The sequence below is a fragment of the Diceros bicornis genome, chromosome 11 (assembly GCF_020826845.1).
Source record: "Diceros bicornis minor isolate mBicDic1 chromosome 11, mDicBic1.mat.cur, whole genome shotgun sequence".
In the NCBI taxonomy this organism is placed as follows: Eukaryota; Metazoa; Chordata; class Mammalia; order Perissodactyla; family Rhinocerotidae; genus Diceros; species Diceros bicornis.
In genome coordinates, this window is record NC_080750.1 from 66,555,103 (window position 1) to 66,572,600 (window position 17,498).

The 17,498-nt window shown below is 46.5% G+C and overlaps 1 protein-coding gene across 3 annotated transcripts in view; it reads right to left on the bottom strand.

Moving 5' to 3' along the window:
* PTK2B (protein tyrosine kinase 2 beta) overlaps nt 1–17,498 on the bottom strand; it is a 127,581-nt gene that overhangs the window by 61,219 nt on the left and 48,864 nt on the right. For all 3 annotated transcript variants that reach the window (XM_058550457.1, XM_058550460.1, XM_058550458.1), the window contains exon 2: nt 2,380–2,620. In XM_058550457.1, coding sequence (XP_058406440.1) covers nt 2,380–2,583 — 204 coding nt within the window. In that variant the 5' untranslated portion in view covers nt 2,584–2,620. The remainder of the gene's footprint in view (nt 1–2,379; nt 2,621–17,498) is intronic.

The following is a 17,498-nucleotide window of genomic DNA, read 5'->3' on the forward strand; positions in this document are numbered from 1 at the left end:
GCAGGACACTATATACTGTTTCAAAACACAAATTTGATCATCTTACTTCTCTGTTTGAAGATATGACAGATGAGTGGATAAATACTAAAAGAAGATAACTTGAACTTTATTCTATGGGCAATTAGAAACCCTTGGAGATTCCTGAGCAGGGTAATGACTTAGTGTCCACACAATCAATAGCTTCCAATGATTGAGCTCCTACTATACGCTTGGTGCTTCTCATCTATCATTTCCAACCCTTACAACAAGGCTGCAGGTGGGCATGATCCCCAAGTGAGGAGACTGAAGCCAGGTTGGTTAAGCGTTGGGTCTAAGGCCATATAACCAATAAGGGTAGAGCAGTATCTGGCTCAAGGTCTAGGTGGCTTTTAAGCCATGGCTGTTTGCAATAAGCAGGTGACATTTTGCCCGCAGGACAGATTGGAAATAGGAAAAATCGGAAGGCTTGGACGTAAATTCCTAGAAGGCCATCACTTCTTTCTTTGTTCTTCTCTACCCCTGTTCTCACATCCCTCCAGATAATGCCTCAAATGCTGGCCTTTCTTCTTAAGCTTGGGTCCCACTGCCCTTTCTGTAGGCCCATTGTAACTTTTCCCCATAAGCACCCAGCTAGACATCAGATAGCTTCAGGGAAGCCTCTCCCCTGATTAAAAATGGTTGTTTCTCCTTTTTTAATGGAGCGCTTGTCCAAGTCCAATCCCTCAGCCTGATATTCCAGGCCCTCCCTTATCTGCCATCAACTTTCCTTTCTGATCTTGACTTTAGACACTTTTCTAAATATAACCCATGTTCCAGCCAAACCGAACCACTCACTATTTAGCAGCCTCCCTGACTTTGTTCTTGCTGTTCCCTCCTCTTGGAAAGCCCCCTGCTCTCCTCAGCTGCCACTTCAAATCTACCTGTCCTTCAGGGTCTCTTTCCACCGTGACTCCACAGAACACTTCCTAATCTGGAGCAACAAGATGCTCTCTGGGTTTCAGCACAAAAGGGCAAAGAGGTGCCCTCAAACTTGGAAATCAGGTTAACTTCTGAAAATTAAACTAGTAAAACCCACAGTGGATGGCGTCAGCTACCTGCAAAGATCACACACCCAAAGGAAGACTCAAGAAGGAGATAGTTAAGGAGAAATGAAAATACCCTCCTGGAAGAAGGTACATAGAGCTTATTCTCAGGACACAATTGTACCTACATATCTGGAAACAGAAGATGAGCAAACGAGGCCCTGATCAAATCAGTTACAGGAAACAGAGGGGGTAAGCAAACCACAGTCAATTGTGATAACTGGCCAAGGCAGTGACCTAATCTATTCTATCCTGCTCTGGTGCATTGAAGCACAGCATGTGCTCTAATAGACAAAGGCAGCCCAAGGGATGGACGTGGAGAGGCTGCTGCCAGCATGGACCAGAAGAGACACTCACTGGGTGATACTGACTTTTAGGACAGGGGAAGGTGATGAGAGGATTGGAGATAGTTCATCTAGCTTTCTTAGACCTGGTTAGGTTTCCCAAAAGTCCCTTGCTTTCTTTGTGCAAATTACAAACCCACCAAGAAACCTTTTGAGAACCAATTTGGCTTTCTTTTGCATCATCAGAAAGGAATATTCTGGGCAGTGGAAAGGGATATACTCATTGTATCTACCTCAAGGGGTTGTTGGGAGGGTTCACTGAGATAATGTATATAGAGGGATTGATACATAGTCATTGTTCAATAAATGTAGGTGTTTAAATTCAATCAGTGTGATGAAACTCTGCTTCTGATGAAAAGTTCTTATCCATTTGGTCAAGGTGAACTGGCTTCCTGGTGTCTAGGTGCCCTGATGACGGTGGGCTCCTAGACCTGCAAATCAGATTCTGTGACCCTGGATGAGAATGAGCCAGCTGAAGTATTGTCTCAGAAAGGGCCTGGCACCCATCCCCCTGGTCTGGGGCATCTCTACTTCATTATCATCCTCTAAGTCGCCCCCTTCTCTAAGCTCCCAACTCATGTCTTATACATTTTTGTTCTATTTTCAATGCAATCACTTGTGTATCTTTCTAATTCCAAGTCTATCGGAGTGTAAACGCTTTGAGAGTGGGGGCTCTTACATCCCTTGCAAAGCCTCAAATGTCATAAATATTTAATGAGTTGAATCAAAGACCAAGCAAATGATCTGGGATTCAAACAAGGCTATAAAATTTGTCTCCCACGCTACTCACGAAGTGGGCTGCAGACTCCTGGAGAGGAAGCCTGGCCCTGTAGGCTGAGAACATCTCTCCTGGTGCCCCAGCCTAGGAGTAGATATAGAGGGCCTGCTAGGCTGAAAGAGGGCTACTCAGCTGCCCAGGAAGGCAAGGGAGAGACAGACAAAGAGACAGAGCAGGCACTGCCCGCCACACTCACCCGGATCTCGGTCTGCACTGTGCATTTAACCAGCTTGAAGTTCTTCCCGGGGTTGAAGCTGTTGCTATAGAAGCAGACCTTGAGGATCCGCACGTCTTCCTTTTCCACATCTGCTGGCACTGCCACCGTGGGCTCGGCGGGGCCTTCCGGCCGACGTAACGTGCCTACCTTCACTCGGCTCAGGGGCTCGGACACCCCAGACATCCTCTCAGACGGCAGCTAGGACCGGCACATCGCAGTCCTGCAGAGACAGCAGAGGGACAGCCCTGAAATGAGGCCGTGTAGGCCCACACGCCGCAGCCCCCAGGGACAGCACCCACCAACCTCCGAGACCTACGGCAACCACACATTCTCCTGTTCTAGAAAACTCCCCTTAAAGGCGTCTGGCTTTCTCGACCGGGGGAAGCTGAAGCACAAAGGAGCAGTTTGCACAAAACTTCAGGTATAAAGCCCCCTGGACCTCGAGCTCCCAGGCTGAGCTCTCTCTTCCAGAAGCCCCCTTTCTCCATCACATTTCTCCTCCCACACTGGCTCCTAAGCAAGGGGCCCACACTTTGCAAGCGCAGCTGTGAGAGGAGGCGGCCACAGCATGGTTCCAAGGTACAGCTGAGCCCAAAAAGCGAAGAGAGTGACAGTAGAAAATAGCAGGAGAGTAACAGGGACAAGGGGAAAAAGCCGAGAAGAAACAGAATAGGAGAATGGGTGGCCTGGAGGGCAGTGGAAAGGAGAAAGCAGGAAAGGACCCAGGTAGAGGGCCAGGCTCTTGGCTGACAGCTTTGTCTGCCACCACCCGCAGCTGCCAGCCCAACTTTCTGGGCAGGAGGCCTCAGTCCCACAGGAATTCATCGTACAGCACATCATTCATTGCATACAGGAGAATTCAAGAGGATCAGCACTCCAGAAGCCCAATTTGGGAGGTCTTCTGCCCGGGGGTGGGGTGGGCGGGTGGGGTGGGGAAGGGGCTGTGCCTGGCCGCTAGAAGACCCAGCCCAGTTCTGATGACAGTTTGGTTGACACATATAGATGATAAGAATCCTAGGAACTTTTAGTTCACACTGAATCTCAGCAAAACTGGTCCTGGCATCTTGATCCAACACAACTCTAGGGTTTACTCCCCACTGGGCTAAAGCAGGGGTGTCCAAAGGAAGCAATGGAAGTTCTCTCTCCAGACTGGTGGTGTCAGCCTTGGCTCCACACTAGGATCCCCTGAGGAGCTTTCAAGAAAGCCTCTGTGCTCAGAGACTGCCACTGAGTTGGTCTGTGGGGAGGCCTGGCATTGATATTTTTAAGTTTCCAAAGATTTTTCTAACATTCAGTCTGGGTTGAGAACCACTGTTCTAGACTAAGCTTAGCTCTCAATCTGAACCCATTCTTACAGAAAATATCTCCCTTCTAACAAGCTATTGTGATCTTAGGAGGATATTCTTAGATCAGGAATTAGGGGCAAAAGGATGGTGTTGGCAATGTTAAAATACAAATGTGGAGTGATATATTTTAGAAGTAGAATCAAAGTCTATGTTCATTCATTCACACTGTGCTGGGCCCTAGAAAGTAAGATGTAAACAGTCATTAGCTCCAAGGAGTCATTCCTTTTGAAAAGCCAATGTGTATTGTGAAGACATGAAGGAGATGCTGTGTGGATGAGGGAAGGAGCAGGACATGTCCCTTCCATTGGTGGCAGGCAGACAATGGGCAGAGTGCCAATCTGAGTCCACAAGGGCAGCCAGAATTTGGGACAAGATAGATGGAGAAAAGAATATCCAGTCTGCTTTATTTTAGAGACTAATATGTATATTCTAGAAGCATCCATGCCATTTTTCAATAAATGTCTGCTCAACAGTTCTTTGTGCCAATACTCTGCTCTGTACCAGGCATGTATCTCAGTTTCCCCAGACCCTCAATAAGGAATCCAGAGTAAGTAGCTTGAGAGGTAACCCTAGGAAACTCACACGGGGAGTGGGAAATGTGTGACAGGGAGAGGAAGAGAGTCACAGCAGGGTTATCAGCTGAGTTATCACTTGGGTACCTGCAGTGCAGTCCCGCAGGAAACTCTGGGAGCCAAGAAAGAACACACGCTGTGGAGCTCCTCCCCCTTGGGAGGGGGGAATCTGGGGTATTTATACACCACCTCTTACAGTCATTGTTTCCAGCCTTTCTAGCCAGTTCTGCACAAGGGCAGAGTGGACTGGGAGACAGAGAAAGTCCTCAGGCACAAAAACGCTGACACTGGCAGTAGACGTAAGCAGGAGAATACTGGAATGGCAAGGCCCAGGGGATATCAGAGGGAACAATGACAGATCTGCGATAGGACGCAGAGATGAGGGAAGACTGTCTTGCTGCTAAAGAACATACACTCTAGTCGTAGAGACCCACAGCCATCTTATATATACAGGTAAGTAAATAACACACACATAGCTGGGCCCAGATTCAGGATCTGCTGTGTCTATTGAGTCAGGGGCCCTGTAACCCCTGGGCATCTGTTTGTATAAACTAATTTTCAGGCAGGGGCTTCATGAGGCAGTTTTGTGAAACAGATATCTGGGGTAGGAAGGAAATGGAGGGGAATATGGTATCTGTCCCCAGGGACTAGATCCTACCAATGGAAGCCAAAAGGCCTACATTCCAAAGGCCATTTGGAAACTAGGGGCACAATCAGTGCTGTCATGTTGGCCAGTGGGAATGTGGACTCGCAGCTGGGAAGAGGGCATTATACCCACTCTATAGGTTACACCATGTGGCTTCTGGGCATCCACATTGAAGGGGATGGCGTGTCATTCAGGAGAGGCCCCCCCAGCCCAGGCAGCATTCTCACCCAAAGGGTGCTGGTGCCAGTGAGCACACAGGAGACACTCTCAGAGACTCCCTGAAGTACTGGGGAAGGGTTTGAGAGTGAATAGTTAAGTAGAAATAATATGTCAGTAAAATTCAAGAAATCTGGGTGGTGCAATCTGGGAAACTCCATTTTCAGACAGTATGTGTGTCACTGACTGAAAAGTAAAGGAGACAAGCCCTCTCTGAAAGGCAGAATGCAGGAGCAGAGATAGAGCCAGTGAGTTAGAAACCTTTGCCCAGGGCAGAGACCAGGGCAAAGTCCGGCAGGGGGACAGGGATTGTAGCTACAGCCAACGGTACAATGAAATGTGGTGCTTTTAAACTTGCGGAGCCAAGTGCATACAAACAGGTAACGAGGATGGGGAGCAACACGAACTCTCATTCATTGCTGGTGCAAACTTTGGAAGACAGTTGAGTGGTTTCTTACAAAACTAAACATACTCTTATCATATGATCCAGCAATTGTGCTCCTTGGTATTTACCCAAAGGAGCTGAAAACTTATGTCCACACAAAAACTTGTACATGGATGTTTACAGGAGCTTTATTCGTAATTACCAAAACTTAGAAGCAACCAAGATGTCCTTCAGTAAGTGAATGGATAAATAAACTGTGGTGCACCCAGACAATGGATTATTATTCAGTGCTACAAAGATATGCTCTGTTAAGTCATGAAAAGACATGAAGGAACCTTAAATGCATATATCTAAGTGAAAGAAGCTAATCTGAAAAGGCTACTTACAGTATTATTCCAACTATATGACATTCTGGAAAAGGAAAAACTACAGAGACAGTAGAAAGACCAGTGGTTGCCAGGGGTTGGGGAAAAGGAGAGATGAATAGGGGCAGTACAGAGGATTTTTAGGGCATTGAAAATACTCTGTATGATATTATATGATATTATATTATATATGACATGTCATCATACATTTGTCCAAACTCATGGAATATGGAACACCAAGAGTGAACACTAACGTAAACTACCAACTTTGGGTGTTAAGGATGCATCAATGTAGGTTCATCAATTGTAACAAATGTAGCACTCTGGTGAGAGATGTTCACAGTGGGGGAGGCTGTGCATGTGTGGGGGCAGGGCGTATATAGGAAATCTCTGTACCTTTCCCTCAGTTTTGCTGTGAACCTGAAACCGTTCTAAAAAAATAAAAGTCTATTAAGAAAAAAATGTAATGATGAGAAACCACAGCCTGATAGTTGACCCCCTTACCCAGCCTGACTGGGCAGTGTCTAGCCCACTCAGGAGCCGGCCCCCACCTCTGCCCTGACCAAAGAGAAATACTCATATCCTACACCTGGCTGAGTGCAGCCCACCCAGACTGATGCCATCAGCAACATGCCCAGGGGACACTGGTTTCTTATCCCCATCAGTTCTTCCTGGCTCTTGGTTCAGGAGCCATCACTCACAGTGGTCAGCATGTTGACATGTTTTAGCAAAATCATTTCAGTCACCCAGGATCTACCTTTACCTTCAGCCTGATGCAAGTTCCTCAGGTTCGCCTTTAGTCCTTTGCAGCAGTAACTTCGAGCTATTTATTCCAAAAATAATTACATTTTAAAAACTTTAGGAGCCAGCCTGGTGGCATAGCGGTTAAGTTCACATGCTCCGCTTCGGCAGCCCGGGTTCCACAGGGTCGGATCCTGGGCGCGGACCTATGCACTGCTCATCAAACCATGCTGAGGTGGCATCCCACGGAGAGCAACTAGAAGGATGTACAACTACGACATACAACTATCTACTGGGGCTTTGGGGAGAAAAAAGGAAAAAAGGAGGAAGATTGGCAACAGATGTTAGCTCAGGGCCAGTCTTCCTCAAAAAAAAAAAAAACTTTAAGAGAAACATAAATGCTTTGCACAACAATCCTGAGATGGGCAGGGATGATTATGCCCATTTTACAGATGAGAAAACATACTCCAGAAATTTTAAGTCATGTAGTCAAGGTTTCATGCTTGTTCAGTAGCAAACTTGGATTGCAAAGCATATTTGAATCCAAGTTCAAAGCTTTTCTCACTCTCCCATCTGCCTTGGAAGAAGGTAGGATCTCCTGGTACTACTGAGGTTGGTACAAACCTGCAATAAGAAATGTGTCAACCCAGCACTGAATATCCCTAGTCCATGGGGAATCCTGAGGCCCTCCTGGCTCAGAGAGCATTACCCCTTCCCAAGCTAGGACTTGTTGTGAGAGGTCCTGGAGAGACTCAAAGGTTTGTTCAAAAGACCCCGCCCCAGAAGGGTAGTGCCCACATCTCCACTGACACATGGCAACCTCCTCAAGGGCACCCACAACTCCCATCTGTCAGTACAGATCTACCATGAACTGCTGAGGGACCCTGCAAAACTCTCTGAAGCAAACCCACCAGCTGGGAGAGAATATTTGCAAAACATACATCTGAAAAGGGGTTGATCTCCATAATATATAAAGAACTCACACAACTGAACAACAAAAAAACAAACAACCCGATCAAAAAACGGGCAGAGGAAATGAACAGACACTTCTCCAAAGAAGATATACAGTCGGCCAATAGGCACATGAAAAGATGTTCAACATCACTAATCATCAGGGAAATGCAAATCAAAACAACACTAAGATATCACCTCACGCCCGTTAGAATGGCTATAATTACCAAGACAAAAAACAATAAGTGTTGGAGAGGATGTGGAGAAACAGGAACCCTCATACACAGCTGGTGGGAATGCAAACTAGTGCAGCCTCTATGGAAAACAGTATGGAGATTCCTCAAGGAATTAAAAATAGAGATGCCCTATGATCCAGCCATCCCACTAGTGGGAATCTATCCAACGCACCTGAAATCAACAATCCAAAGAGGCTTATGCACCCCTATGTTCATTGCAGCATTATTCACGATAGCCAAGAAGTGGAAGCAACCTAAGCATCCCTCGACTGACGACTGGATCAAGAAAATGTGGTATATATATATAATGGAATACTACTCAGCCATAAAAAAAAGACAAAATCGTCCCATTTGCAACAACATGGATGGGCCTGGAGCGTATTATGTTAAGTGAAATAAGCCAGAAAGAGAAAGACAAACACTGTATGATCTCACTCATATGTGGAATATAAACCAACACATGGACAGAGAAAACTGTACTGTGGTTACCAGGGGCAGTGGGGGTAGGGGGTGGGCACAAGGGGTGAAGGGAGACATATATATGGTGATGGACAAACAAAAATGAACAACCCAAAATTTCACAATGTTAAAAACTATTAAAACATCAATAAAAAAACAAATTTACTCACTGAAAAAAAAAAAAAAAACTCTCTGAAGCAGAGTAACTGAGAGGTGTGAGGCAAGGAAGGCCTTAGCCCTCCGTCTTCAGGGTCTTGGAGAACATGGCCCCCAACTTCATGCACAGACTTCTCTCAGTCACTCCCCCGGCTCATGGCATGAGTTACTTCACCTCTCCTGGCTTCATTTCCTCACCTATGAAATAAGGATAATGCCACCTGTCTTGTTTTCCTTAGAGAAAGACTGTGAGGATAAAGTGTGAAAACATAAGTGCAAGTCCGTTACAAGCAACAAAGCAGGACACAAATGGAAGTCTTTATCCTCATGGCGATTACTTGCCTATTTTCCAAAATCTTGTCTGATTATCTGTATTCCCCATATCTTCTTCCTCTTGCCAGTGACTATCCAGGAAAAAAAAAAATTCTGATTTGCAGCACTTGCCAATTTCCGTGGTGTAAGTATTCCCACCATAGCTGATTTCCAGCTACCAACATACATAGAACGCAGAGTTAGGAAGAGATGAGAACAATCCACTGACTCTAGCTACGGTTTTTGACAACAGAACTTGCCTTTTCCTCTAGATTTTGCCTGATTACTTGAATTTCTCATCAACAGCTTGTCTCTCACTTTTGATGTTCACAAAATCCTCTGACTCAACTTGTGAGCCAAAAGCCCTGTCCCTTTCTCCAGTCCAGACTTGGACTCTCAGCCTGGCCATCCCATTTCCCTGCATCCTGGCCTGCTCCAGACCCTCTGAACAGTGTCAGAGGAGAGAACATCCCGCCCCACTAGTGAAAACCCTGGCTCTGAGCCATCATGGGCTCCAGCTTGCCTCTCAACCCTCAGATCTGCCCCAGTCAAAGTCAAAGAATAACAAACACAAGGAAATGGGCTCAAATTAAAACAGGAAAAGTTTTTGATTGGCTATAAGAACATCTTGGCCCAAACCTGTAAAGGGTGCTAAGGGAGGCTGTACAATCTCTGAGTCCCTGAAGTCTTCAGGAAGAAAATAAATGACACTTTTCCTGAATGGCAAGACATTCACCTGCCTGAAGGAGGGGGAACTGAAGCAGGATTTAAGTCTCCTCAGGTCCTCTAGGTTGTCACTGCATCCAGGGCTGTGTTCCTGGCATGGGGACGATGTCAGGGTTACAGGGGTCAATATCACAGAAAAATACAATCTTTCACTTGAAGACATTGTAGGGTAATGTCACGTCTTACTGAATACACGCTGTGTGCCAGGGCGTTTATGTAAGTAATCCCTAATTCTCTAGAAAATTTCTGTAGGATAGGTAATGTGAGCCTCATATCCCAAGAGAGGAAACTGAGGCCTAGCAAGGTGACCTTGTCCAGATCACATGACTGGTAAGTAGCAGAGACTTAAGGCGCCCATGTTGCCTAATTCCGAAGTGCATCGTGAGTAACACCCCAGACCTGTGCGGTGTGGCAGCCCCGAGGACACGAGTTTTAAGCCCAAGTTTGAATGAGTCAGATGTGTGCGCCTTCTCCCTAACATCACGGTGCCTTTGTGACTAACGGTGCTCTTTCCATGCTCCCTCAAATCACGGGCAGAACTTTCAAAGACTAGAGGGCTGGTGTTATTTCCCGCCACTGTGCTTAGGAGTTAGTGCCCAGCTCTGCCACCACTGGCTCTGATGCCTTGAGACATCAGGCATCAGGCCGGATGCATCAGAGTTCCCAAACAGCAGTTGGTAGGTAGATGATGGCCTTTGATGGTGTTTTCCCATGTCCATGGGAAAAATAAAGACACCGTAGAGAATTCATCATAAAGCTCAATGTATTCCATTTGAAGGGCAGCCTTTTACTCTAACATTATATCTTTCCACCATTTTTTTAGTTTTCCAATGCTCATTCATTTATGAAATGACAACGATAGTCTTTGGCAATTGACATCAAAGCTTGGCCTCTTGGGGAACCAGACATGAGAGCAAACGCTGGAAGTCCCAAGGGTAAAAATTGTCTTGAGGACTGAAAGCTCTGCCTGTAATTTAGGGAGCATGGAAAGAGCAGCATTAGTCAGAAAGCATGATGGCAGCGAGAAGGTGCACACATCTGACTCATTCGAAGTTGGGTTTAAAACTCGTGTCCTCGGGGCCACCATGCCACACAGGTCGGGGGTGTTACTCACGATGGACTTTGGGGTTAGGCGACATGGCGGCCTCATGTCTCTGCAGCTCTTGTCCAGGAGTGTGATTGACAAGGTCACCTCACTAGGCCTCAATTTCCTCTCTTGGGGTATGAGGCTGATTACCTATCCTGTGGAATTTTCTGGAGAATCAGAGATTACTTATGCAAACTCCCTGGCACGTGTATTTTTTTAAATGCCTGTGACTTGGCAGAAGAAAGAATCAGAAACCCATTACCAGTCCTCACTTGTAAAAAATTAAACTGGCCTATTAGCCCAGGATCAGGTGGTTGTGGCGGCCCCTTCTGTCTCCAGTGCTCTGAGGCTGCCTTTCCACCAACACCCACCTTCCTCCATCCACCTGCCCACCTGAAAGATCCCCCCACCTCCTACTCTTTGCTCATACACAGGACATCGTCTGTCCCGAGAAACCCACAGAAGCATGGAAGGAAGCCTCCCACAGGACAGTCAAGACGCCAGCCCTTGGGATGGAGCAGAAGCCAGAATGTCACGAGATACACACTTTATTTCCACTCCGTCTCTGAGTCACTTCCTCTGGCCATTTCCACATCAACAAAATGGAGAACACATGCCTTTCCTCTGCAAGGCCCACTGAGAGCATCCACTTAACTAATTAGCAATGACCTTGCAGTCTCAGGGAGCCAGGCCTGCATTTCTGGGCAAGCGGGGCCCCACTGGCTCCATGCAGCGCCCCCTCCCCAGCCCAAGCCCTTTCAGCCCCCAGTTCCCGCAGGGCCAGTGTTCTGTCTGCTCCAGAGCCGCCCAATCCATCATTTGGTCAAGCCCTTCCCCTTCTCTCCAAGCATCCCTCCCGATTACCTTGCAAAGGAAGGAACCGGAAAGGTTGTGATTATTGCCAGCTATGATTCAATGTAATTCAAAAACCGTTTATTGAGACTCCACCACACTTTCAGCTTGCCGCCTCCGCACGCATTACCCACTCAGGATCATTCTGTCGCCAGCACCTGCCAACCCAGAGGCCAGCTGACGGGGGGCTGGCTCTCAGGGGGGCGGGAGGGGAGCAACAGGGACACATTACCCTGTCCTTCCTGTTCTTCCTTGTTAACAGAACCTCCGTTAGCCTCCCCTGTTCATGGACTTTGATCCCTGCAGATTTTTCTTACCTCCTACGTGCCCTCTGGGTTCCACTGCTCCCTCACACTTCAAAAAATCACACTCACCTGGCTCCTCATTTGCCAGGTCATGAGTGATTTTGGCTGACCTGTTTTCCTCCTTCCCTCCTCCTGTCCTCCCTTTCTCTCTCCCTCCTTCCATTTTTTCCTTCCTTCCTTTTCCTCTTCTCCCCTTCCCCTCTTTTCACCTCTCTCTCTCTTTCTGCCTTCCTATGCTTTGAGAGGCACACCAGACCCTGGAGATATGAAGATAAATAGAAGAGGGAAGAGAAACCCTGTCCAATAGAGACTCATAATCCAGTAAAGAGGAAAAAGATGAAACAGAACAGCCACAGCATGATCGGGGGTCTAATAGGGGTCTAAGCTTGGTGCAAGAGGAGCACAGAAGAGGACTTGCCTACGGGGCCCCGGGATCTCAGGAAAGGTGACACAGCAAGATTGGGAAACCACATGACATGTTGCAGGGCTGGTGAGGAAGGTGGTGAGGGGTTATTGGGAAATGAGATGAGACGGTGGCAACCTGCTAAGGAATTTGAACTTTACCCTGTGGAGATGCAGATTTTCATTTTAAAAGTATAATTCTGGCTATAGGATGAAGCACAGGCATGAGCCAGGAGGCAGCAGGAGCAGTTTGAATAAGGCCCTGGTACGTGTTCCACAACTGGAAATCCAGGGCAAAGATGACTTGATTTGTAGCATCTGCCAACTTCTCTGGTATAAATGCCTCCATCATGGCTGATTTCAAGTCACCAACGTGACCTCACTGCAAGCGGACTTGGGGAGCAATGGGTGCTGTCAGCTTGAGAGAGCTGGTTCCGGCACACAACTGCCTGAACTGTGAGAGGTCCGGGTGGGAGGAGGGCAGATTTCAGGGTCACTTGCCTCAAGCCCACCTCTGATGCTTGATGTCACCTGGTTCCAGCAGTACTATCACCACTCAGAACTTCATGACAGCAATATACAAGGTGCACAGAAGCACAGAATTCTAAGATGTGCTCCTTCCTCCAAGGAGCTTCTGTTACTCTCCAATCTCCAAAAAGTTGTAAGTTTCAAAACCACACTCTTCGTCATCTTTAACCTCAAACTATATTCTTCTCCAGCTTTTCCACTTTGAGTCATGGCCTCAGTCTTTTCCTTCTCTCCCAGCCTTCAACTCCAGCAAATCTCATTTCCCTCTCTGAGTGTGTTACAGAGTTGGTGTTTGAGCAGGGAAATTTGGTACCATGATGAATCAATGCTTTAGTTGAGTATCTGAGTTCTTCCCCGTTTTCTTGAGAGGTTAATGAGGAGGCCAGATGGCAAGCAGGTAAATTCATAATTGGTCAATGGTGTCTCCCGGTGACTGCTGATCCAGTGTCCATCTTAACCTGAGGACCAACTGCTGTTTTAATTGGCCTTTGTGCACACCCTTTATTTGGCATTAAGGAGTTTGTGGTTATCAGACAAGAAGCACCAGGCTGAGCATGAGATTGGTGGAGATTGTGACTTTAATTGCAGACCACAAAGGACCCTCGAAATCCACACAGGCTGGAAAAACACACCAAGTGTAACAAAACGCAAGTGGTGAAATGTGATAAACGTGAAGTTCTTCATAGAGATTTAGAAAAAAAGTCTCCCTGAGTCTGGGATGAAGAAGACGTGGTTTAGCAACAGCATGGATTAAAAAAAATGGAGTTTAAGCTAACTGTGAACTCACTGTTAGTCACTATGATACGAGTGCCAAAAAAGTTAATGCAGTGCTGGGGTTCCCTAACATAAGGATGGTGACTTTTTCCAGGGCTCTGCAGAGATGTGACCAACTCTATGGCACTGCCAGCCCAGGGGCCCCACGGTTTGGGAGGCTGTGTTCTAGGGCAAGGACCTGGGAGCTTGGGGACCCTGCCACACGATACCAGCCCCGAAAACTAAAGGGGTCCTGGGAAGTGAGGACGGGATCGCTGGTTTCAAATGGTTGGAGGGCTGCTGTGCAAAAGATAGACCCAACTCCTTCATCCTAGGCAAGGTTTTAAAAAAAGTGCAGCAGACAGACAGAAGGGCAGAAGGTCTTTGCATCTGCAGACCCCACTCTGTGCATCCCTTTCTGGAGTGTCTGCAGCCTCGCTATCTTGCTGGCATCTCCCAAGGCAGATTTCACTCCCACTGGGAGGGTGAGGAAAATTAACCGAGCAGCTTGCCCAGGGTCACCTTTGCGAAGTGGCGGAGGCAGGACCAGAACTCAGATTTCCCATCTTAACCCAACAAACACAGCCTATAGCCCAAGTCTCATCAGTGAGCCCACTGCTCTGGGCTTTGTCTCCACACGTCAAGGTTATCTCTGTGCCAGTGAGCACAGCTCAGATGAACACTGCTTTTCTGATGTGGCCCCAGAATTCTGATCAAACAAAAGCTTACACATAAGCCTATCAGTTTCTAGCCATGCAGCACTAAAAGGAATAGTGGCCTTTTGATCTATTAATATATATAATAATGATGGCGAAAGAGAATTTTATTGTTATTTTTTATGACACATTTAATAAGCAGAAAAAAACTGCTTATGACAATAAAAAGAAAACTCAAGCACCTTTTTTCTCAACCAGAAAGCACAAACCCAGGTCTAACAGGACAGGCACTGTCTCCCTCATCTATTACACCTTGGAAACAACCAGAACATCCTCTTGAACAGGCTTCTCCACCTGCCAACCCCCAATCTGCTACTCTTTGCAAATCCAGTATACACTACAAATTTGCTTCATGTAAACAGATATCAAAACCATTAAACATGATGATGTCCCCCCATCTGTACACGGCAGCAATCAGCTTTTATTTTAATGTGAATTGGATAAAACAGCAATTTAGATGCCCCATCAAGCAAACAGGATGCCACCTCTGTGTGAAAAGACTTGGGAAAATTAAAAATTGATGGAAAAATCCTCTGCAGTTAAAAATGCTAATGAAAACAACTTTGAGGTATCACTACAAGCCTAATAAATAAGCCAAGATACCTAGAGAAAAATAATAAAATCTTATGTTCATGGGCTTGAACTGAAACTGGTACAATTGCCAATTGATTCAAAACTGGCTTTCTGAAGAGCAAGCTTGTTAAATATAAAACAACTCCCAAGTATGACCTGGTCGCCCGACTTTGGGAGATGCACCCCACATATCTAAAGCGGGGGGACATAGGTCATTTGCACAAAGATGTTTGCAGCTATACTATTTATAAGAGTGAGAGAATGAAATCAGAACAAAATGCTCAGGGAAATGCTTAGGGAGAATTCTAAGCAATATTAATAATAAACTCTATGATAAAAATACGAGCAGCAGTAACATGAAAATATTTATATAAAAATGTTAAGTGACAGGGAACGGAGTTTACATGCAATTATAACTACATAAAAATGCATCTGCATTTAGAATTACATACAGTTAAAAGATTTTAAGTTCTTTTACTGCTATATTGGTTAAATAAAGAAAAGAAGTGGCTTCCACAAGGATAGAAGCCGGCTCTCTGTCTGTCTCAAGCTCCTCTGACAGCCTTACTTTTGTATTCTCCACGTGGCCCAGAGAGTGGCCAATCCTCTCACCCCAAAGCCACACTAGAGAGCAAAGAGGCCCCTGAAACTGATATTTCTGGATCCTATCCAAAATCAGGATTGAGGGTGAGTAGGGTGGAGATGTATCTCAATCAAACCTGCCAAGAGAACCCTGGGCTGACAGAAAGTTCTTCTCAACTCCAGACAGTCCTCCAAGACCAGAGTGTCCAGCAGTGCCTCCGGGGCTTTGCCACCCTGGGACCCTGATTCCCTCTCCAGTCTGAGACCTTGAGCGCGTGTCCTCTTCCTTCCTCCACCCCTGCAGGCCCAAAGGGCCCACTTCTGAGAACCAACAGCAGTTAACACAGAGCGCTTCCCTCAGCCGACCCTGGGCTGGCCCTTCACATGCACGATGAGCCCATCACATCCTAACAACAAACCTAAAAATCAGGTACTGTTATCACCCATCTCAGGCATGAACCACAGAGGCTGAGCAAAGGGACTTCCTGAAGGTGACACGGCAAGTAGAGAGCAGAACTGTGATGGAGTCCGGAGCGGCTGCAGGTGTGGGCTCTTTACTGCCACAGCCTACAGTAACCTAGAGTCTGGGACTGCCTGTGGCGGAGGCCTCAGCCCAGGGTAATGTCCTTCGGGGCTCTGGTTTCTAATGGCGAGAAGAGTGGGCTGTTGAACCTGAAATATAACCTCAAACAGCACTTGGTCCTGTGTTCTTCACCCTGACTGTATGCACATGTGCCAATAGGTGTATTGACAAACATTCTCTCCTTTACCAAATTTCAGTCAGGCTCCTCTGAGGCCTCTGCTCAACTAGGCCTGAATTTCAGCTTCTGTCTCTATCTATGTCGAGTCCAGCTTTAGCAAGAATCCTGCTAAGTGAGTTTAGCCAGAATTCCCCACCTTCTATAGCTGATTCCCTCTGATCAAATTTCTCACACTCCCCTACCCACCGCCTCATCCCTTAGGTAATAGCTGATCAATCTGGCCTGCCTTCAGCAAGAATCTTATTAGGTCAACTTAGAAAAAATTACCCTACCCTTCCATCCACTGACCCCCACCCTGCTCCTTGGCTATAAATCCCTACTTTTCCTTGTTTTATTTCAATTTCTTTCCCCTACTGCAAAACTCTCCCTGAATAAAGTCTGCCTGACTATTCTTTAACAAGGGTCTGAATAATTTTTCTTTAACAATATATACATACATGTATGAGTATGTATATATCCCAAGCCTTGGTCCCGCCCTAATGAATGGAGACCTCTGGGGCTGGGGCTCAGCCACCTGTATTTTTTAATAACATCCTAGGTGATTCTGATACAGACCCAGTGAGGATGGAGCCCTTGTGTCACTGGTGAGAACTGAGTTTCAGAGAGACAAAAATGTGAGGACTCTTGGTAGGAACCCAGGTGTCCCAATTCCCAGGCTGCAGGCCCCCCACTACCAGGGGGTGTTCGACAAATACGCGGTGTGGCGAGGGGTCTCCGTGAGCTACAATTCTTAAATGCAGGACCTTCCCGGGTGTCTCTGAGCCTCTTATTTCAGAGCGCAGTAGTGGTTTCTGCTTTAATTTCTTGTTACCCAAGTCCATTATTAGGAAATGGACAGGAAGAGAAGAAACAGCTGGTTTCAGTTATTTAGAGCTCAGAAAATTTGGGGGCACTCTTGTCTTTAGCACGCCAGCCATGGTAGTTCCAAGGTAGGGAAACCTTGAGTTCAGTGGCAAGAAATCCCCCAGCTTAGGGCTTTTCTCCACATTCTTCCCAACCACTACTCAAAATAAAACAAAATAAAATACAGAGGGAAAACCCAACCCAAAATTTCCTGAGCCTGAAAGGTAGCAAAATTACTGTTATCCTTTTAAAAGAGCCACGGAAGAAAGAGGTCTCATGGACCCAAAGTCAGAGGGACTAACTCAGAGCCAGGTGGCCAGGCCAGGCCAGGAAAGAACCGACCCTTAGGGTTCCCTGTGGGTCACAATTTGCGTAGGAGGCCTTGAGAATGGGAGTTTATGGGCAGAAAATTCAGCACTGTGCCATCAAAAAAAAAAAAAGGAAAGAAAGAAAAAAGAAAAAGCATAGTATTTCCCCATAGTTCTGTCCTTCTCAGCCAGGTACAGAGCTTCATTTATAAATTAATTCCTGTCTGTCCTAAGAGATAATTGATATGGAGACTACTTAGGCATATGCAATTAAAGT